Source organism: Chrysemys picta, chromosome 16, assembly GCF_011386835.1.
Source record: "Chrysemys picta bellii isolate R12L10 chromosome 16, ASM1138683v2, whole genome shotgun sequence".
In the NCBI taxonomy this organism is placed as follows: Eukaryota; Metazoa; Chordata; order Testudines; family Emydidae; genus Chrysemys; species Chrysemys picta.
The window spans coordinates 17,013,503-17,035,155 of record NC_088806.1 but is presented as its reverse complement, the minus strand read 5'-3'; the positions used below and the strand labels follow the sequence as shown (position 1 = coordinate 17,035,155).

Here is a 21,653-nt window from a genome sequence, read left to right as displayed (position 1 = left end):
GCTTGGCTCCTAGATTCACAGCCTGGAGTCTGGAAATCCTGGGGGGTCTCAGTGTCACTGCCATCAAGCTGATAGCCTGGAGGTCCTGGAACAGGCTTCCCCATATGAGCTTCCCAGGGACCCCGGATTTCCAGGCTCTGCAGCTCAAAGGGTAGCCCCAGGGCCAGGGACCCCAGAGCTCTCAGACTCCCGGGCCACATTTCCATGTTTCTGTTCAGGATTTCCTGTTCACCAGCAATTCTGTCTTGGCCAGCTCTCGTCCGTGCTAGCCCCGCTCCGTGGCTCTGCCTCCTTTCATGCACACCAAAGCTAAGTCAAAGGAAAAGGGAACGATACGAGGTCCCTCAACACGAAAAGAATGCATTCCGTTTTCCTCCATCCCATTAATGTAGCATGGATCCCAGAGTGTTTATCTCAGCCGATCCCCAGGTATCTGTGAACATTCTCCGCTGTGTCCAAATTGATGTGATGGGTCCTTAGGGGGAGGAAGACCAACCCTCACTGTACTGAATCTCCATAGTGCCTTACCTGATCACCACGTCGTATTTGTTGATTGCTTCCCCCATGGAGCTGTTTCGGAGCTGGTGTCCGTTCCCCACCACTGCACATCTTCGGCACTTCATGCTGCAAAAGAAAACAATCTCAACCAAACGCTCTCACCATCCTTTTCATCTCCGGGGGATTCTCTCCCCCTTTACATTGAACAATTTAGTTCTTTACACATTTTTAGAAGCAACAAAAACAGCCTCGACTCCTTGGCGCCCTCTAGGGTTGAGCTTCCTGCTGCCCCAGGGGGTGAAGTTTTGCACGTAATGGCTTTGCGATGCAGGAGGTCAGACAAGATGGTAATGGACCCTTCTGCTTTGAGATCTATGAATCTGAAAGCACTGCATTTTTACCAGTGGATTCCAGAGGAAATGCAGGTGTGAATTCCCATTGCTGCTTTCCCTTGGCCTAGTCAGTAGGGCCATTTCTCTGATGTAGACACTTGCCCCCTCCCACTCACTAGGAACCAAACTGAAATCTCAAACCCATTTATAGACTCATAGACTTTAAGGTCAGAAGGGACCATTCTGATCATCTAGTCTGACCTCCTGCACAACGCAGGCCACAGAATCTCACCCACCCACTCCTGTAACAAACCCCCAACCTATGTCTGAGTTATTGAAGTCCTCAAATTGTGGTTTAAAGACCTCAAGGTGCAGAGAATCCTCCAGCAAGTGACTCATGCCCCACGCTGCAGAGGAAGGTGAAAAACCTTCAGGGCCTCTGCCAATCTGACCTGGAGGAAAATTCCTTCCCGACCCTAAATATGGCTATCAGCTAAACCCTGAGCATGTGGGCAAGACTCACCAGCCAGCACCCAGGAAAGAATTATCTGTAGTAACTCAGATCCCACCCCATCTAACATCTCATCTCAGACCATTGGGCAAATTTACCTGCTAATAATAAAAGATCAATTAATTGCCAAAATTAGGCTATCCCATCATACCATCCCCTCCATAAACTTTTCAAGCTTAGTCTTGAAGCCAGATATGTCTTTTGCCCCCACTACTCCCCTTGGAAGGCTATTCCAGAACTTCACTCCTCTGATGGTTAGAAACCTTCGTCTAATTTCAAGTCTAAACTTCCTAGTGTCCAGTTTATATCCATTTGTTCTTGTGTCCACATTGGTACTAAGCTTAAATAATTCCTCTCCCTCCCTGATATTTATCCCTCTGATATATCTATAAAGAACAATCCTATCTCCCTTCAGCCTTCTTTTGGTTAGGCTAAACAAGCCGAGCTCTTTGAGTCTCCTTTCATATGACAGGTTTTCCATTCCTCGGATCATCCTAGTAGCCCTTCTCTGTACCTGTTTCAGTTTGAATTCATCCTTCTTAAACATGGGAGACCAGAACTGCACACAATATTCCAGATGAGGTCTCACCAGTGCCTTGTATAACGGTACTAACACTCCTTATCTTTACTGGAAATACCTCGCCTGATGCATCCGAAGACCACATTAGCTTTTTTAACCGCCATATCACATGGGCGGCTCATAGTCATCCTGTGATCAGCCAATACTCCGAGGTCCTTCTCCTCCTCTATTACTTCCAACTGATGTGTCCCCAATTTATAACCAAAATTCTTGTTATTAATCCCTAAATGCATGACCTTGCACTTTTCACTATTAAATTTCATCCTATTACTATTACTCATTTCACACAGACCCCTGAATAGCAATGGGGCCCCAGTCACTACCAACACAGCTAGATTCCAACTGGAGACCCAGAGACAACAGATACCCTTTATCAGCACATTAGACTGCAAACAACACATGTTAACACCCAAATAAGGTGGCAGGTGCATATAATAAGCCCCCTGCTCAGAGGACAGCAGGGATTGAATTTGAGACCTTCATCACTAAAAGCAAGAGCCCTTACCACTTGAGCTACAGGAGTAACTCCTCTAAATTGGCACAGAAGTAGACTCTTATCCTCTGAGGTGAACTACACTCTTAGCATGGGTTACATATTGTTCAGCAGCAAAGGCACTGGGCTGGGATTCAGGAGATCTGGATTCTGTTCCCTACTGTGACACAGACTCTGTGTGTGATCCTGGGTAAGTCTCCATCTCTCTGTGCCCTAGTTTTCTCATGTGTGAGCTGGGGATGCCACCCCAGCAGCACAGGGAGGTTGTGAGGTCCAAAGAAGGTCTCGAGCCTGTCAGACGGGTGATACTACAGAAGTGCAGAGGCAGCATCCTTCCACAGGCCTCGGGCACCATTGCGACAGATATGGCAGGTGAAAATAAAGTGCCCAGTTGCCTGATGAAGAAGAGAAACCTGCTGGTGCCAGAAGCTGCGGTGGAATGGAGCGTCCATGTGATAAACCAGCCCTGAAATTGGACCACGGTCAGAAAGATCTCTAGGCAACTGGAAGCTGCTTCACCCAGTCAACCCAATTCTTCCACCAGTTCAAGCCACTTCAGAGAGAGGACTCCGTGGCAGCAGCTTGTCCGAGCCAGTCTCTCCCCTTCCACTGCTGCCTCCAGCTTCCTGGAGAGCTGCTAGAGGCAAACGCCAAGAGGCCGGATTTCAGCCCAGAGCCTATAGATAGCGCACTGAAAGGCAGGCAAACGCAGGGGCTGAGCCTGTCAGCACACTGCACCTCCCCTAGCAAACCACAAACAGCCCTGTATTGCGTGAACAGCCTCACGCTCCAGCTCGCCAGGGTGTGACAGGGAGGTGGCTGCTGCTGCTCTGAAGCCGGCAGTGTGGCCTAGCGACTCCAACACCCCACTGGGTCGCAGGGATCCTTGGTTCTATTCCCAACTCAGCTGCTGGGTGACCTTGGGCAAGTCATGTCGCTCTGTGCCTCAGTTTCCCTGTCTGCACAATGATGCTAATGATACTGACCTCCTTTGTGGAGCTCATGGAGATCTACGGAAGAGACGAGCTAGGCGTTAGTGTTTTATTGCATCAGGGACAGGCTAACTAGCCCAGCGACGGCCTCTGCAGCATGTTCCATAAGCCCTGGCTTGACCTGGTTTGGTTTTTCCTTCTGTCCTAGCGACAGCAGCCTATGCCCGTACAGTCCAGCTACTGGAGACGACAGCCACACGAGGAAGGGTCTGGTTACATTGTTCAGCCCTGCACGGGAGTTTTGTTGGGCTTCCTGAGATCTGGTTCTCGTTCCTGATTCTAGGTGGGCTGGGTCAGTGAATCCTGTTTCTTTGCACTGCTACAACGGTACCCCAAATCTGCTGTGGGTGTAGGAAGGGGGGGTCACTCGCCCTGTATTTCTGACCCACGCCTCACATGGTCCGTGCTTGACTAGCTCAGACAAGCAGACAGACCAGAACGAGAGAGAGCCAGTGCTCGGCTGTCAGACAGAATCACGGGCACAGCAAACTGACACTGCAGCTCGTTACCGGCCTGCCAAAAATCAACGGCTCGTTTTGCCGTATGTCCCCAGAGAAAGGCCAGCAATTTACTCCATTTTAGTGCAAACAAACAGCCAGGCCGCTGACTGGGGCTGCAGCACCATGACATCATGTCCTGGAGCACGTCTGTCAACACGGGGCTGGGTTACAGACTGCAAGTCTGCCAGGGGCTGGGAAATCCAATCCTGCCACTGTCTGCAGGAAGGCAGCACACTGGGGGCGGGGGAGGGGGCTCATCCAACTAAATCCCTTGTGCACATCAGAAATCTGCCCATCAGCCTGGCATGCAGTTTGGCCACCTCGGTTCACAAGGGGCCCAAGGACTGGAACAGCAGGGGGCTGCAGGGCAGGACTGAGGGGCATCAGCAGAGACCCACGGACTGGCAAGGCAGGGGGGCTGAGCCACATGGAGAAACAGACTCTGTCCACCCCTCCCTCTCTCTCATCTCACAGTTTACAAGAGGAGAGGAAGCAGCAGGAGAGTGGGCGGCTGCGGGACAATGCCAGGGAGGGGAGGAGAGATGGGGCAGGGCTACAGATGGGGGAGACATCTGGGCAAAGCCCCACATACACACCAAGGGAAGGAGAATGGGGCAGTTCGGGGATGATAGTGATCAAGAGGTCACTGGTGGGGTTTGGCGATGCGCTCCCAACACACACAGAAGGCCAGGGTCTCTGACAGTCAAACACCCCAGCACGTGCATTCACGCGCCAGAGGTGGTTGTGAAAGGGCGCAGCTCAGGGCAAGGGCAGCTCTTCAGGTGAGCAGGGCAGCCTACGTAGGAGATGGAAAACTCCGACTTCAAAACCCCCTCCAAGGGTTAAATGAAGCCCGGCGTCGGGCAGTGGCAACACCCGTGCCATGTGCTGACGGTCCACCAGATCTATGGCAAGATGGTGGGGAGACAGGGGGCATGTGCTTAGTTCAAGCGGGGAGATGCCCTCTCACTGCGGTGTACGTCAGGGACACCGACTGATACGCTGAGTCTCTGGTGCAAGGGGACTAAATCTGTGCAAGCAGTTTCTTCCTTTTGGCAAGTTCCCAAAGGGCAGTAGTAGATGTCGGTTCTAAGGAGAGGTGAGAGCGACTTGTATGCTTCTCTGCCAGGAACTACGGATGGGAGGACATCTCAGTCCTAGGGTAGGAGTTCACCCACCTGGCTGCTGGATTTTCGGGCAGCCAGCGCCTGAGCTGTCCTCCAGAGGGTTGGGGACTGGCGGTCAATTTAGGATGAATGAAAAGAACCTGATGACGATGGCAGGGGGAGAGAGGGTGGTAGGAAAGAGACTCCCAGGAAAGAGGAGGAAGAGATGGGTTGTACCCAAGAAGATGGTAAACATGTGGACCTTCGCGCTGCCTCAGACAGACACAGTTGGTGGATGTTCGCATGACAACCCAACCCCAGCTGATGGGGGAAGAAGACTCCATTATCTCTTCATTTTGATCCAGAGCCTGGTCAGATGATTTATCAACATCCACGAGGGGACCAAGAAGCAGAACGAGACACCCATAGGCCAATATAAATGGACTTCAGCCTCCTTGGCATTGAGGCCAAGAGCTTCCTGTGTTCACTCGGAGAGGGGGCTCTGCTGGGTTTAAACCCAATTTTTGGTTCATTAAAACCTTTGCTAGGGATCTTCTCATCCAGCATGGGTACAGGCTGGCAGTGACTGAATGGCTCCAAATGCTACCTGAACCCCAGTGACCTACATGAAGTGACTCTGAAAACTCAAGACCCTTGCCAAATCCCACGCCTCACAGATGGCTCTAACTGGCCCAGCAGAGAAGCCAAGGGCCGGATGGGCTGTGGGGCCTGAACCCATCACAAGGGCACACTGGTATTACACAACACACGGGGGCAGAGGGGAGCTAGCCCTGCGCCTGACTGGTGGATAGATGGACTTGAGTCTCCAGAGCTCTCAGTCCAGCCCCTTCCACAGCTCTGTGACGATCATTCACCTGACAATGGTAGCACGTGCAATCAGATGCGCTGGGAGGAAACATTAGATGCACTGAAATTACCTTTGGATGCTTTCGGGCACCGAGTAGCTGGTGATCGCTAACACCCGGAGGAGAATGTCTTCTGCAAAGGAATGCAAGGGGGCAGTTAGTGAGGTCAGTCCTCCCCAGAAGCCATGAGATCCCCATGTCAGGCACAAGACCCCAGGCTACCCCCAAGCACCACATGGAAACCAGAGAGGGAATTCTTCTCTTGAAGGGCTGTTTCCCTGGGATCATCCCCTTTCCCACCATCAAAGGCTCCACCCCCATCCTCCCTCTGGCCAAAGGCAATTGGGCCTGGCCACCTTCCAAACCCAGGCCCCTCTGCCATGTGCTGACTGGCCGGGCTGGGGAGGTCAGGTAGAGAGAGGGGTCAGTGCAAGTAGCAAAGATGCTCTGAGCTCTGACCAGGTCTTTCCCAGTGGACAGACCCTACAGCACATCCATGCCGGAGCGTCCTCCTAGAGGCTGCGGCAGCCACGCGAGACAGAGAATGAGCCGTGTAGCAGGAAGGAAAGCGTGTAGTAACTTAACAAGCCCTGGGGCTGGCGGGGGAGACAGAGGCGGCCACGTACTTATTGATCAGGCAACGGTTGGAATAAACAACATGCACTTAGGTGTCTCGAAGCAGGAGCACTGAGCAAGACTGGGTAGAGCCTTCCTCAGCAGCTGTCCTGTTAACCTGTCCTCTCTGCGTCAGCACTCCCAAGCCCCAGGGCTGCTCCCAAATGCACTCAGTGCAGAGCCCTGCTTCCTTGGGCACCCTTGTCTGTCTGCATCCATCTGTTGTTTCTTGTCTTAGACTTAGATTGTGCATGTTTTGGGGCAGTTTGCACAGTACCCAGCAGAACGGGGTGTTAGGCCGTGACTGGGGCTCCTAAGTGCTACAAATAAATAATGACAGTAACAACAGACGACTCTCACACTCTCCAGAGGAGCCTGCATCTGCACCAGCAGATCTCCTACCCACTATTAACACATAGCGCTGCCCAGAGCTTCCCCCAGCACCTATAGACCTCCCAGCTGCAATGGGGTTCACCACACACGTCAACACCCATGGGGCAGGTGGGCAAGGAGGAGCTGGGAGCAACCGGCCACCATCTGCCAGTGAACATGAAGTCTCATGCATCTCCACCATTGGACCCCTCCCTGCCATCCACACCCCTGAAGTGAACTGCTCCTTCCAGAACTGAGGACTTGGGTAGATGTTCAGGAGAGCTGGCAGGTTCTCAAGGGGACAATATTGAATGCACAACTGCAAACTATAATGGGAAGAGACCAATATGGCTCCATCAGGAGCCCTTTGATGACCTGAAAATCAGAAAAGAATCCTACAAAAAGAGGAAACATGGCCGAATTGCTAAGGAAGAGTGCAAAAGAACAGCACAGGCATGTAGGGACAAAATCAGAAAGGCTAAGGCACAAAATGAGTATTACCTAGCCAGGGACATGAAAGGCAATAAGATGTTCTTAAAATACATTAGGAGCAAAAGAAAGACAGCGGCAAGCATAGGTCCTCTACTTGGCAGGGAAGGAGAGCTAATAACTGATGACATGAAGAAGGCTGAGGTGTTGAATGCCCATTTTGCTTCAGTCTTCACTAAAAAGGTTAATAGTGACCAGACACTCAAAACAATTTATATTCACAAGAGGGAAGGAATGCAAGCCAAAATAGGGAAAGAACAGGTTAAGGACTATTTCGATAAGTTAGATGTATCCAAGTCAGCAGGGCCTGATGAAATTCGTCCTAGGTACTTAAGGAATGAGCTGAAGCAATCTTGGAACCATTAGTAATTATCTTCAAGAATCCATGGAGGATGGGTGAGTCCCAGAAGGCTGGAGAAGAATAAACATAGTTCCTATTTTTAAAAAGGGGAACCAGGAGAACATGGGGAACCACAGACCGGACAGACTAACTTCAATATCTGAAAAATACTGGAATAAATGATTAAACAATCAATTTGTAAGCACCTAGAGGATAAGAGGATAATAGGGAATAGCCAGCATGGATCTGTCAAGAACAAATCATGCCAAACCAACTTGATTTCCTTCTTTGAAAGAGTTTCTGGCCTAATGAATGGGGGAAGCAGATGATGTGTTAGATCTTGATTTTAGTAAGGCTTTTGACACAGTCCCACATGACATTCTCATAAGCAAACTAGGGAAATGTGGTCTAGATGAAATTACTGTAAGGTGGGTGCACAACTGGTTGCAAGACGGTACTCAGAGAGTTGTTATCCATGGTTCACTGTCCAACTGGGAGGGTGTATCTAGCAGGGTCCCGCAGGGGTCAGTCCTGGGTCTGGTATTATTCTTTCAATGACTTGGCTAATGGAGTAGAGAGTATGCTTATAAAATTTGCAGATGACACCAAGCTGGGAGGGGTTGCAAGCACTTTGGAGAACAGGATTAGAATTCAAAACAACCCTGACAAACTGGAGAACTGGTCTGAATTCAACAGGATGAAATTCAGTGCAGACAAGTGCAAAGTACTTCACTTGGGAAGGAAAAATCAAATGCACAACTACAAACATGGGAAATAACTGGCTAGGTGATCATACTGCTGAAAAGGGCTATAGTGGATCACAAATTGACTATGAGTCAACAATGTGATGCAGTTGCAAAAAAAAGGCTAACAACATTCTGGGGTGTGTTAACAGAAGCGTTGTACGTAAGACACGGAAGGTAACTGTCTCACTCTAGTTGGCACTGGTGAGGCCTCAGCTGCAATGCTGAGTCCAAATCCGGGTGCCACACTAGGAGTGAAGTGGACAAACTGGAGAGAGTCCAGAGGAGAACAAAAAGTATGATTAAAGGATTAGAAAACCTGACCGATGAGGAAAAGCTAAAAATCTGGGCATGTTTGGTCTTGAGAAAAGACGACTGAGAGAGGACCTGATAACAGAGTTCAACCATGTTAACAGCTGTTACAAAGAGGACGGTGATCAATTGTTGTCCTACCTTCAGTGGACATGGAAAAAGTAGTAATGGGCTTAATCTGTCGCAAGGGAGATTTAGGTTAGATAATAGGAAAATCTTTCTAACTCTAAGGCCAGTTAGGCTCTGGGATAGACACCCAAAGAAGGTTGTGGAATCCCCATCATTGAAGGTTTTTAAAACCAGGTTCGACAAACCCCTGTCGGGGATGGTGTAGCTTTACTTGGTTCTGCCACAACACAGGGGCTGGACTTGATGACCTCTCGAGGTCCCTTCCAGCCCCATCCTATCTGTCCCTGCCGGAGGAGAGCTCACCAGCTGCCAAAAGCCAGGAGGAGGGGGAGGGAGAGGACTGCTGCCATCTTTCAGCAGCAGGAGCTAGGGGATAAAAGAGACCCACATCTGCTGTGGCTTGGGCACAGAGAGGGACACACTGCACGCAGGAACCAGTTGGGTATACGCAACCAAAAGCAATCACTATTACTTCAGCGTTGCCAGACTTTGCTGTGTTATGAACGATGTTAAGGCTCCTACAGCTTGGGATAGGCATCTTTTTACTGTTTTTAATCTCGATAAAATAGTCTTTATTCTCCTTTTTAAAAAGAGACTCAGTCATCCAGTTAGGGATCAGAAACAGTATCATGTGACTCTGACAACCAATCATGCATCATGGGCAACAAGTTGTTGCTAACCGTTTGCGAACGCCCGACTGGCTGAAAGTTTTTCTCACAACCTGGTCAAGCAACCACAAATACCTTTGTAAGGATTCCCTAACCGAAAACAGGGATCAGCTGACGAGAAGTTATTCGCAACATGCCCGTGGAAGGGCAATGCAAACAATAAGCAAGTCCAGGGCAGAGCCAAGAGGCCACGGGAGAGAGCAGATCAAGCCACATTGGTTAGATTGCAAGTAAGAAATAGGAGGCGGCAGGAGATACAGAAAAAGCAGGTGCGAAGGAGAATATATTTCCTTTATTGTGTGCCATGCTGCAATTAACCAAACCCCAGGGATTGGTGTTGCAGAGCAGAGAAAGCAGGTTTGCTTACCGCTTCCTTTAGTCCCATATGGCAGCTCATACGGCGATCGGTTCTTCACCCAAAAGTAATCATTTAGGTGTAAAAACATTGGATGATCCCGTGTGTAACTGCAAGGAACACAGAGCCCGATTAGCCAGAGGGACGTGCAAACCTGAACTGAACTGGCATCTTCAGCTGACTTCACAGTCTATTCTCTGCCCTTTCCCTCACCCCCAGAGCCTGCAGTGCCAATCCTCCCCCGGCTCCCACATGCCACCCGTCCCCTGGGAGCAAAGAGCAGCCCCGCAAAGGCCCAGCTCCTGCTTGGGACAGTTACTCACTTTCCTATGAGCAGCGTGGCTTTCTTTTCCATCTCTCCTCGGGGACACGTCATTCGGACATCTTGCACGGGGAAAGAAAAACTGTAAGGCAAACAGCAGAGATGGTGATTTCCCCAGCCGGGGCCCCACTCGCATGACGAGCCGTCCTTTCCACGTCCGGCGACCAGGCGCGAGTCCAAGTGGGAGCAGAGCATGTCACTGCCAGACAGTAACTGAGGGCTTGGGTCCCATGTCACCTCCAGGCCATGTGCCACTAGCAGAGCTTATTACAGAGGAGTCATGGCAGAGCCTGAGGGAATCTCAAAGTCGGTAAAAGCTCCCCTCTCTCGACTGACTGCTATATGCTTAAATACTAAGCTCTTAAGCCCACCCTAGAGAGAGAGCAGCATGCAGAGACCAGAGATGTCACTCGCGTCTTCAGCTCTAGGCACAAGCACCAAAGAAAACTGCCTAACATCTTTTTTAGACTGCTTATCCTCTGCACTTCTCTTTTAACCCCTGAGGTGCGTCGTCAAGTAGAGAAAAAGGTGCATTCTTATATCCTGTGAACTAACCCCGCCGTCTAACTCGGCCTGCGAACATGCATTTAAAACTACAAACAGCCTTCTCTGGGATTTTCCCTCACGTAAGTTACCAAGTATTAGCTAACATGGTAAGAATGCACCTCTTAGTGAAGACAAGGCTTAGACGCTCACTCACCATGATCTACGGCAAAGATTTTGCAGGCTCATTCCAAATTCACCTTGGACAAACACTGAGCTGTCCCCCAAAAATCATGATAGGCTTGGACCGGGGAACCCCCAATGCATTGTTATGCAATGTCATCACAACAAGACGGCACTTACAGGCGTCCTTCACCTGTTGTGTGGCTGCATTATAATCGTGTTTATCCTGTAGGATGAACTGAGGAGGTGAATCTCACCAGCCGATTCAGACTAGATAGACCTCCCTCTTATCTGGCCAGAAGCGGTGTCATTTAGCTATCCCTGCCTCCAGCTCCACACGGTTCCTGAGATCGAGAGCATGTCCCTTCCACGCACTGTGTCTTAGGCTACATCCTCACTACGGGGGGGGAAGGGGGGAGTCGATTTAAGATATGCAAATTCAGCTACGCGAATAGTGTAGCTGAATTCGACATATCGGAGCCGACTTATCCCGCTGTGAGGACGGCGGCAAATCGACCTCCGCGGCTCCCCCGTTGACGGCGCTTACGCTTACCTCCGTTGGTGGAGTACAAGCGTCAATTCGGGGATCGATTGTCGCGTCCCAACGAGACACGATAATTCGATCCCCGAGAGATCGATTTCTACCCGCCGATTCAGGTGGATAGTGTAGACGTAGCCTTAGTCTCAGAGCGGGGCAGCCCAAAACCATCAGGAAAGGGCAGAAGAGAAAAGGGACTTGCCCCAACTAAAACTTTAAAAAAAGACACTCACAGATGTATGTACCTTTCTTCGCGGGATATATAGTACCATGCCATCACCAGAAAGAACACCAGCCCTAAGATCATCTTCCATCCTATGAGAGACAGAGAACATGCTATAATGCTAGGACCATGGAGCTGTGACCACACAACATGCAGACCTCCCATCAGCTCCATACATGGACCTTGGTTTACAACCTTTTAGCCGGATCTCAATTCGCAGGCGAAGCCCTGTGTCAAAGCCAATTTGAATTCATTTTTTGAATAAGGTTTCATGGGGCAGTTTGTCAAATGCGTTAGTGGTGTGCAGATCAGTTCTCCTCCTTCCCTCCCACCCTTGGTGCCTATAGTATAATGCCAGGTCCAAAGTAAACCATTGGAACTTACACGGCCAGATTCACGCCAGTCCTAACCAACCCTTCCCAAAAATGACTATGTGAAGAAAATGCAGACACATTCCAAAGGAAGAGGAGATGCAATTTCTGGATCAACTTCTCTTCTTCGCTGACTTCAGTGGAGTTTTGCCCATTTACACTAGCAGGGAATTTGGCCCTCTGGCAGTGGTTTCTCATTAACCCTGCTTTCTCCAGAGCAGCGGCTGTTCCATTTTCTTGCTGGGCCTGTATGGAGAATGCAACTGACCCTTTCTTTCATTTCGTAGATTTTTTTAAGGCCAGAAGGGACCATTATGATCCTCCTCCTGCACAATATAGGCCAGAAATTTTTCTCCCTCATCATTGCATCAAACCCAGTTCTAGTGGTTGAGCCGGAGCAGGATTTTAGAAAAAGACATCCAACCTTCGTCTAAAGACTTCAGTATTATGGCAAACCCACCACAACCCTAGATAAGTTGCTCCAATGGTTAATTGCTTTCTACTTAAAAGTTTGCATCTAATTTCTAGCCTGGATTTATCTCGTTTCAGCTCACAGCCCACAACAGATCTTGTTATGTCTGCTAGATTAAAGAACTCTCTATTAGCAGAATTTTTCTCCCCACAATGGGGAATTGCCTGAGGTGATGCTACTGGGATTTGAACTTTTGGTTCCAGTGGGTCTGGCCAACCAGCAGCTCAGCCCACCAACTCGGCACCGCCCTCCTTCTGCTGGCACCGTTAAACATCTAAGGAGCCTGCCCTTCTGCAGGGAGCAGTTGCCATTGTGTGATGCACGGTTCATGCAGCACGTTACAGAGGGTGGCACATAATGCGCTCTCTCTCTCTCGTATAGAGATTTTATCTTTAGTTTCTTTTTGTTTTGAGATTTCTCAAACTAGAATAAAAGTCATTCTGGCTCAAAGTGCTTGTTCGCTGGGTGTGTGGAAAAGCAAAATTTACAATGGCAAAGTCCGATGCATATTGGATCACTCGGAGAAAAATAAAGTTTGACAAGTCCGTATTTCAGCGCAAGATGCAGCAATACAGAAACCAACGTGTCTGCTCCATCAGTGACTGATAGGAGACTGAAGGTCCAATCCTGCAATTTAGGAGACTGAACTCCTCCATGATTTGAGGTCAACCTGTAGCTAGAATACAGGTCAAAGATATGGAACTGTTATTAAGAGCATCAGCGCTTACGTTAGAGAAAACTGTTATAATTCATCAGGCTACTGAGATAACTTCAATGCAAATTACTCTGACTGGGTGACTGGTTGTCAGACCAGAGAGCAGACATGGGTTGGTGCAATAGGAGAAGAAAAAGAAGCCGAAGGCACAGAAAACAGCTAAAGGGGAACAACAGCATGGAGTCCAGAGTTTGCAGTGGCCCATGATGCAAAAGGAAAGGTCTACCCAAGCAGCATCCAGCATGAGAAACATACTGGAGCGGTGTGTGTCACACAAGAAGATGACAGAGAGGAAGCTGTGCTCATTGGTATAATGATGAAGCGCAGAGGCCGTTAGCACCCATCAGCAGGGAGTCCCAAAAATGGCACACCTGACCAGGTAAGGCTGGGGACAGGAGCACACCCCGGGGTTATGCAAGTTAAAGCAGCTGATGAAGTGTGGCTATTTGAGTCATGAGCACCGGTGCCACACAGCACTGAAGTCCTGGAGGGCGCCACCTCAGCCAAAGAAATTTGCATCTGAGATAAATTTATTATTTCTGTGGAACAGACACTTCCTGCTCACGTGTAGTGAGTCAGAGCCATCTGCCAAGCTCCTTAGCTGGCCCAGACTCTCAAATCCGGGTGCAGCTAGTGATATGTCCAACACAGGCTGGGCTGTTTAATCTAGCTTTATTGGTCTTTACAACCAGACTAGACCTGATCTGCCTGCCATTCTTAGCCCTTGCGTTCACTCACCCAGAGTCACCTAACCAATCACAAGCTGATCCTGGCTGATGCACCTTGCCCCAACCTGCCACAACCCCTTCCCTGGCTCAGCGTACCCTGCCTGCCACTGGCCAGCCACCACAGTCTCCTCACCTCTCTTCCCGCTGCCCAAGTAACAGCTGGTGTCCACCTAAGATGGAAGGATTCACAGTATTCCCCCATCACCTTCCACCTGCCCCACTGACTTGTTTATATTTGCCCATCACTATAACATGTAGGTACCAAGTACAGGGAGTAGAAGCTCCAGCAGGGACCTCTGGGAACTACATCCTAGTCCCGTCTCATATGGGCTCTAGATTCATGGGGGGTAGGGGGGTTTGATTTCCCCTTCTCCAACTCCCTACCCCCCCCCCCCCGCCATACACACATATTAGCCCAGCCTAAGGAGGAGGGAGGTGGGAAAAGACGGCCAGGCCAGATACAGTAACAACTGTACATATCATGAGAACATAAGAACGGCCATACTGGGTCAGACCAAAGGTCCATCTAGCCCAGTGTCCTGTCTTCCAACGATGGCCAATGCCAGATGCCCCAGAGGGAATTAACAGAACAGGTAACCATCAAGTGATCCATCCTGTGTCGTCCAGTCCCTGCATCTGCCAGTTAGAGGTTTAGGGACACCCAGAGCATGGGGCTACACCCCTGACTATCCTGGCTAATAGCCATTGATGGAGCTATCCTCCCTCTCCCCCCGCCCTCCTGGAGAAGACAAAAAGCTCCCTCCATCCTTCTGACCCCTTCTTTGTGCCACCTCATCACAGTGTGCACAACCCTCCACACACTGGCTGATCCTCCAGAGCCACCGCGAAGGACAGAATGAGATCAAGCCCCTGACCCCACTGGGAAGGTGACGAGTTATCCCTGAACTAGAGCCTGGTTCAACCACGCGTGGGGATGTGTCACTCCTGTGCGAGGCGCCAGCCAAGCCAGGGGCTGGTCTGGTGACTCTCAGGGCAGGTATATAAACCGCTCAGGAGACAGAGCTAGTCCGTTTGCCCAGCTCACTTCATGGCTTGGAACTCTCCCCTGCCCGACAGTGGGGACAGACTCCACAGGCCTCAGCCTGCTCCGGCTCCAGCCTGGCTCCCAGTCCTACTCCTGCCTTGTTCCAATCCTGCTCTTGACTCCTGATTCTGGCTCTGATCCTTGGTTCTGACCATTGGGCCAAGCCATCCTTGTCTTGGTTTCTGATACCCACCTTGTCCCTTCCCCAGTTTGGGGGTCCCCATGGCACTACCAGTCTGTATTAGTTTTAAACACCACTCTGTACATGAATCACCTGTGACCCTGCAAACCCGTCTCAGAGAAAGAACGCAAAGCGACAAGGACTTACGGGACTTGTTGATCATTTTTATCAGCAGGGGAGGCGCCACCCCGTGGCTATTGCTCTCATCGCGGCCACTGCTGGTCACCTAGAGTGGGAAAAGGAAGACACTTTGAGTCGTACCTGTCAGGCAGAACATCTGGTCACCCGGCACACATCCCTTCCCCTCCACGCTGCCTGGCACTGAAAGTCCTGCCTACAGATATTCAGTGCCATAGAAGCACCTGCTTTAGTGTGGCCTCTGTAACAGTGATGCTAGCAGTTAAGATTTTATGTTAGCGATCACACACACACACACACACACACACACACACACACACAAACACACACAGATGCTGATCATATATATCGTCTGGTCACACACTCAGGGATTCAAAAGTGTCTCAGTCAATTAGGAGCATAAGTCACTGTTGCAAATGAGACTTTGGAAGATTTCTATGCAGAGAGGTTACAGATCGGTGTTTAAATTATACATGCCCTTCAGTAAGAAAAAAATCAAAACCATTGAAACTTCTGTTTGAAAAAATGAACGAAATATGAACAAAATGTATTATGTTACAGAAATAGGACTTCAGATGTCTTACATATGAGCTTCTGTTTCCAGGTATAGTTCACAAACATTATGTGCCATGAAATGCTGTAGGTCAATTGTTAAGCACTTTCACAGTACTAAAAATACCTAACTATACATATGCGCTTCTAATCCATATTCACATAGCATTATATTTATACAGCTGCATATTATTCCATAGGGTATTGCAGATAAAGACTAATAACTGTACTTCACTTCCCATGGAATCCCTGATGCATAGTACAATTAAACATAGATTATTTATTAGGTTCTGAGTTAAAAACATGAAGAGTCATAAGTTCAGACTGCACAGAGAAAGTTTTCCCCATTGAAGAGTTCTATCCATGTTGTTATCAAAATAAATTAGACGCGAATACTTTTCCTTGCCCTAACTTTGCAAGATGGGGTACGCATAGTGATAAGCCACCTTCATTTTCAATTCACATTTTAAAAAAATAATTCTGCACACACACACACACACACACACACACACACACACACACACACACGTAAAGTGAGAGACAGCGACCGCCCAGACTGACAGCCGCTGGGTCTGCACCGCGCACCAGATGTGCTTTGCAGCTCCTGAACCAAGTAGACAGCTGCAATGCTGACGCATCACCAAGAAGCCAAGCAGATCAGGCAGGTATTAAAGCAACGTACATCATGTTGGATGCCACGTACTTGGAAAGAACCAGATTCCTTTGATCCAGCCATCCACTTGGAAAGAGGCTTGGCTGGTGCTGTATGTTTTCTAAAGACTTCTGCACTCACAGCAGTCTGAGCTCCCAAATACGTCTGCTCCAGAAGCCGACTTGTGACACATCGGGTGACTGCACCAGGGTGAAAGATCTCAGTGGAAACGTTTTGAAACCACCTTCCTAATTATCTCTTTGTGGTTAATTAAGGAAATATAATAAGCAGGCCTTCCCCACCCATCTACAGCATGTTTACTTCTTTCAGAGCAGGTGTCTGCAAGCTGAGTGATTTTCAACAGCTCAGTCACTTGGTTTATTACTGGGGTTCCTGAACGATTCCATAATTAAGTCATGTTTCCTTGAAATCTTCAGGCTGCCGCGGATCTCCACAGAGGCAGACACCCCTCTGGAGAAGCAGGGGAGGGTGCCAGCAAACCGGGCCAGGACATTCTTCCAAAATGACCCTGGCTCCACGCATCCGTCTTGCTGCTCTTTAGTCATTGGCCAGACAAACCACAGAGTGTTCTCACGTTCCGAGCAGTCTAAAACTCTTCCAGGGCACTGGGAGCCGGTGATTAAGCTCTCACCACTGCTTGACCACTCTAAGGTCAATGTTTACTTTGCCACACAATCCTCATTTCACTCCCCTCCCCACCCTCACTCAGCAGTCACCACCTTGGCCAGCGAAAGTCAAACAAAACTAATCTAAAGCCACCTTTATTCCAGGGGAGTGGGGGGGAGCGGGGGGAGACACAGCTCATTAAGAGCAATTCCCTTCCTGAGTTGCTGGGATACGCCACGAATCATTACGGAACAAATTAATTTCATAACCATGCGGCTCCTCAGAGCCGTAACATGCCCTGGGATTCATTCCTTCGCTAAGTGAATGTAAGTGCTGGGGAACAGGTGCCAAAAGGACAGGCTTAGAGAGGTTTTGTTCTTCTGTTTATCCCTGCATTGCCCTGGCAACGAGCCTTATCCTGGATCTAGAACCACCATATGCAGGGAAGAGGATACTTCACTTGCCAGGACCCAATCAGTTGGGGTGCTGTGACCATTGCCTGTCACCAATATTCCCTCATTGTTTCTTTGTTCTCCCCTGTCTGGCTGTATCCAGCCATTCTCTCCTGCCTCCTACTTCAATCCTAATCTTCCTGGGGCAGGGCCTGGCTCTTTGCCCTGTGTTCAAGAATCGCAGCATTTAAGACCAGAAGTGATCACGAAATCATCTTGTCTGACCTCCTGTATTTCACAGGCCACCGTCAGCCAGCACACCCACGCACTAAACCCAACACTCCAGTATTGCTAGCCTCAGGAGACCAAGCTATTGTGTGTAGAGAAGAGATGGGACCGAAGCACGCCAATGCCCGAGGCCCCACCAGTGGCAGAGAAGAGCTACCAGAGAGGGGTAACTCGCAGTTCCTTCCAGCCTGGGCCCATCTGCAACAGTCACCTCCCATGAGCAAACTCTTGAGCCTTTCACTATCTGACCACCAGCAGGGCTCCCTAGGCCACAGATAAAGTCACCTGAGAAGGACCAAAGGTGACCTTACCAACTGCAGGGGATTGAGAGTGCAGGATATACCTCCTCCATCCTAGCAGATAATAATACCTGCTTAATGCTCCAGACAGTCTCTGCTGATAAATATGCCCTGGAGGAAGATTCCCTCTTCACGCCCACCTTGGACAGGAGTTTAACGCCAGCAATTATCTCCGTCTCACTCTCCCCACTCCTTACCTACCTGAAGTCCAAAGCCAAAAGGGAAACATTGTAGCCATCTAGGTCTGATAAAAGGCCACACTGCTCCACTGGAGCACCAGGATTGGAACCCACGCCCTCCAGTATCAAAGGCTACAGCCTTACCCCTGTGCCACCACACCTCCTACACCGTGCTGTGAGGCCACTTTGCAGGTCAACATGGTGCATGCCTATCTTCTTTCCTGCCCAGACATGACTCTCTTCATAGCCCATAAGCGCCATTCAACATATCAACTGGAGGGGGCACTGCTGAACAATGTGATACTCCACCGCGGAGCTGCCCAAAACAAAGGATTTCTGGTTCCTGCGAAATGTCAATATTTTGATTGCTTTCATTCCACACTTTGGCATTAAACTATTTTTTTTTCAAAATTTCCCATGAACCACAAATCTCAAAAAAATCAAATTGTTTCAGAAATACCGACCCTGAACAAGACCTGCTCCCCAGGACCAGGGCAGCCCCTGACTGACAGTCTTGTCGGTTTCACTAGGGCTGTGAACCTGACAAGAAATTTCAGTCAGCAACTGCTGGAGCTCCTGGGGTCCGCAACTCTAGGACAGGGAGTCTAAAAGTCCTGAGAGTCCCCAGGCTCCCTGTTGCAGATCTGGGAGCCAATCCTGATTAGAGCCGGGGCTTTCAGGCAGTAAGCCTGGAAACCCTGGCATGGCAGGGCTGCCCTGCAGCTCTGGACTCTAGGAATTTCTGGGGTCTCCAGCCTGGCACTGCCCACAAGGCTAGGCTGCCCTGGAGCTGTGGACCCAGGAAGCGCTGGTTTCCCAGCAGCCCACTATGCAAGCTGGCAGGAAAGGATAGAATCTTGCTTGGCAGGCAGGTTTCTGATAGACCCAAACCATTTTCACAGGCCATTTGGGGATCAACACATGGGCATTTGGCAATGAAAAAGTTCAGAGAGGAAGTTCAGACTTGGGCCTTCTGGTTGATGTTACAGCTAGGCCACCACGGACAGGAAGTGCATTTCTGGAGGGGCAGGGGTTCACTGCCAGTGAGTTTAATCTCAGCTGATTAAACTCACCGGGCATTCTGCCGTGTGCCTCTGGACCCCACCCAAAAGGGTGTGCTCTAATTACCCATAATGTCACTGCGCATCTATCTCATTGCCCAGTGAAACCACACAGCTGGAGGGAGTCTTTGCAGCTGGGTTGAGTGCACCCTGAGCACCAGGGTGTATCATCCACCTAAAACGCTCACCAGGTGAGATCTTAAAACAATATAGAACATTGGCACTTTTCTGCCACATTTCTTTGTTAGGAACTCACTGTGCTAACCAAACCCTAATTCTGCCTCAGCCCATCCTCAACGGTAGGTCAGCAGGAGTGTCCCCATTTTACAGACAGGGAAAGTGAGGCATAGAAGTCAAGTGACTAGCCCCAAGTCAGTGGGAGATCTAGGAACAAAACCCGGATCCTTGCCTTCCAGCTCCATGCTTTGGTCACTAGACCAGAGTCTTCCTCTGTAATCCCAACCACCCACACACTGCACCTACTAATCTACAGCCATGGCAAAAAATGCTTCGAAATGAAGAATGGCATCAAAAAAGATTGAGGGACATGTGAGGTTTGTTTTGTAAGTCATTGTGCTACACAATAACCAGCGATCGCTGAACCTCACCGCCTAAGACACTGGGTTCAACCGAACCTCTACCCATTCAGCTGCTTTGCACAACATACCTGTCACCCACGCCCACCTGGGATGGAAGGCTCTCAAGAGCAAGGTTCAGCTTGCAAAATGTCCCCTCCTCTCACAGAGGCTGGAGACGCCACCAGGCACAAACCTTTCCATGTGATTCCACCTTCCTAAGAAAACGGAGTTCATGGAGCTGTCTCAAATGTCCCCTTTCCCATCCCCCCAAAAGATCCAGTAGAGTTGGGTTCTTATTGTCCCAGCCTGGTTTGTTCCCAGCCCAATGCTTCCTCCACTGGATGGGATAAGAGCAGTTCCCGAAAGACAAGAACATAAAAATAGCATGCAGCTCTGCTGCACTGTAGCAGGTTTGAGATCCATGCACTCTGGGGCCGTCCTAACCAGATCCTCACACACCAATAAATAGGACTGAAAACTGGGCTGCAGCTCAGAATGTCCAGCGTGGCCGTTCAGTGGTCCACGTGAAATGAGTTTGCTGGGTCTCAATTTTGCCCCCATTTCCCACAAGCACAATTGGCAGCAGCCGGCCATCTCTGCAGATAAGTCGAGGGCTGGCTGTATCGGGGGATCTGACTCCTAGGGCTGGGCCCTGGAGCAGCACAGAAGCATCCTGTAGGGGCAGTTAGCACCTTTGCAGTGTCTGCACAGCTGTGGGTAAACGGAACACTTTGGTCTCCAGGGTGGTCCATCTGGCCCCTTCACCAGCTCTCATCTCATTGGAAACCCTTCACAAAGGAAGAAAAAGAGTAACCAAGAGAAAAATCAGCACCCGAGATGGAGCCACATCACACACAGACCTGTGGTGTATACAAATACCTGTGTCTGCAGGTGACTATACTGGTGCTGCCACTGGTGAAAATCATGAGCAACTCCACTGACTTCATTGGAGTGACACTGGTCTAAACAAGAGCAGAGTCAGGCCAATTTATTGAAGAAGGCGCTCTCATAACGTCCTTGTTTTGTCGAATTTCCCGCTGAAGGATTAGCATATCACCTGCTTTCCGGGGGTAGGAAGCAATTAATTGCTTGTGGGCTGGAAAGCGTTTTGAAGGTGAGAAGTGCTACACAGTTGCAATGTCAAGAATTATTGGGGTTAGCAACAAGCCTGTGAAGGATTCCTGCGCTCTTTCGGGCACCGCCATCCTCTGTCTTTGTTTAGTCACGTCATATAAATTTCTTTGTTTCTTTAAAAGCAAACCTATAATCTTGAATCAAGGAAACATTTAACAAGAGGGAACGTGGATAGCACATAAAATATAAAGTAAACACAATTAAACTGTAAAGCGAATGAACAAATGAACTGGAGTACTGGATGAAAGGAATCTGAAGCACACACACACACACACAGAGCATGAAATAAGGAGTGACAATTAGTCATTTTGTTCGTAGTGTTGCTCCAGACGTGTTGGTCCCAGGATGTGACACACACCAGGTGGGTGAGGGAATAGCTTTTATTGGACCAACTTCTGCTGGTAAACTTTTGTTTGACCTGAAGAAGAGCTCTGTGGAGCTCCAAAACGCATCTCTGCCAACAGAACTTCGGCCAATAAAAGATATTCCCTCACCTACTAGAATCATACGAACATAGGACTGGAAGGGGCCTCTTGGATCATCAAGTCCAGTCTCCTGCTATCCCAGACCACCCCATCAAATAATCCCCTT

The 21,653-nt window shown here is 49.5% G+C and overlaps 1 protein-coding gene across 25 annotated transcripts in view; it reads right to left on the bottom strand.

The window, feature by feature from the left end:
- ST3GAL4 (ST3 beta-galactoside alpha-2,3-sialyltransferase 4) overlaps nt 1-21,653 on the bottom strand; it is a 154,796-nt gene that overhangs the window by 10,834 nt on the left and 122,309 nt on the right. For 20 of the 25 annotated variants that reach the window (XR_010593281.1, XM_042851962.2, XM_042851963.2 and 17 more), the window contains 6 exons: nt 15,310-15,388; nt 11,661-11,742; nt 10,225-10,305; nt 9,914-10,011; nt 5,951-6,011; nt 529-624 (listed from right to left, as the gene is read on the bottom strand). Coding sequence is in view for 24 of the 25 variants with exons in the window: in XM_042851962.2 (XP_042707896.2) it covers nt 529-624; nt 5,951-6,011; nt 9,914-10,011; nt 10,225-10,305; nt 11,661-11,742; nt 15,310-15,388 (497 nt within the window). In the remaining variant the exon portion in view is untranslated. Of the gene's footprint in view, nt 1-528; nt 625-5,950; nt 6,012-9,913; nt 10,012-10,224; nt 10,306-11,660; nt 11,743-15,309; nt 15,389-16,555; nt 17,220-21,653 lie in introns of those variants that run through there. The other 5 variants (XM_065570460.1, XM_024107723.3, XM_065570461.1 and 2 more) reach the window with 2 other exon arrangements.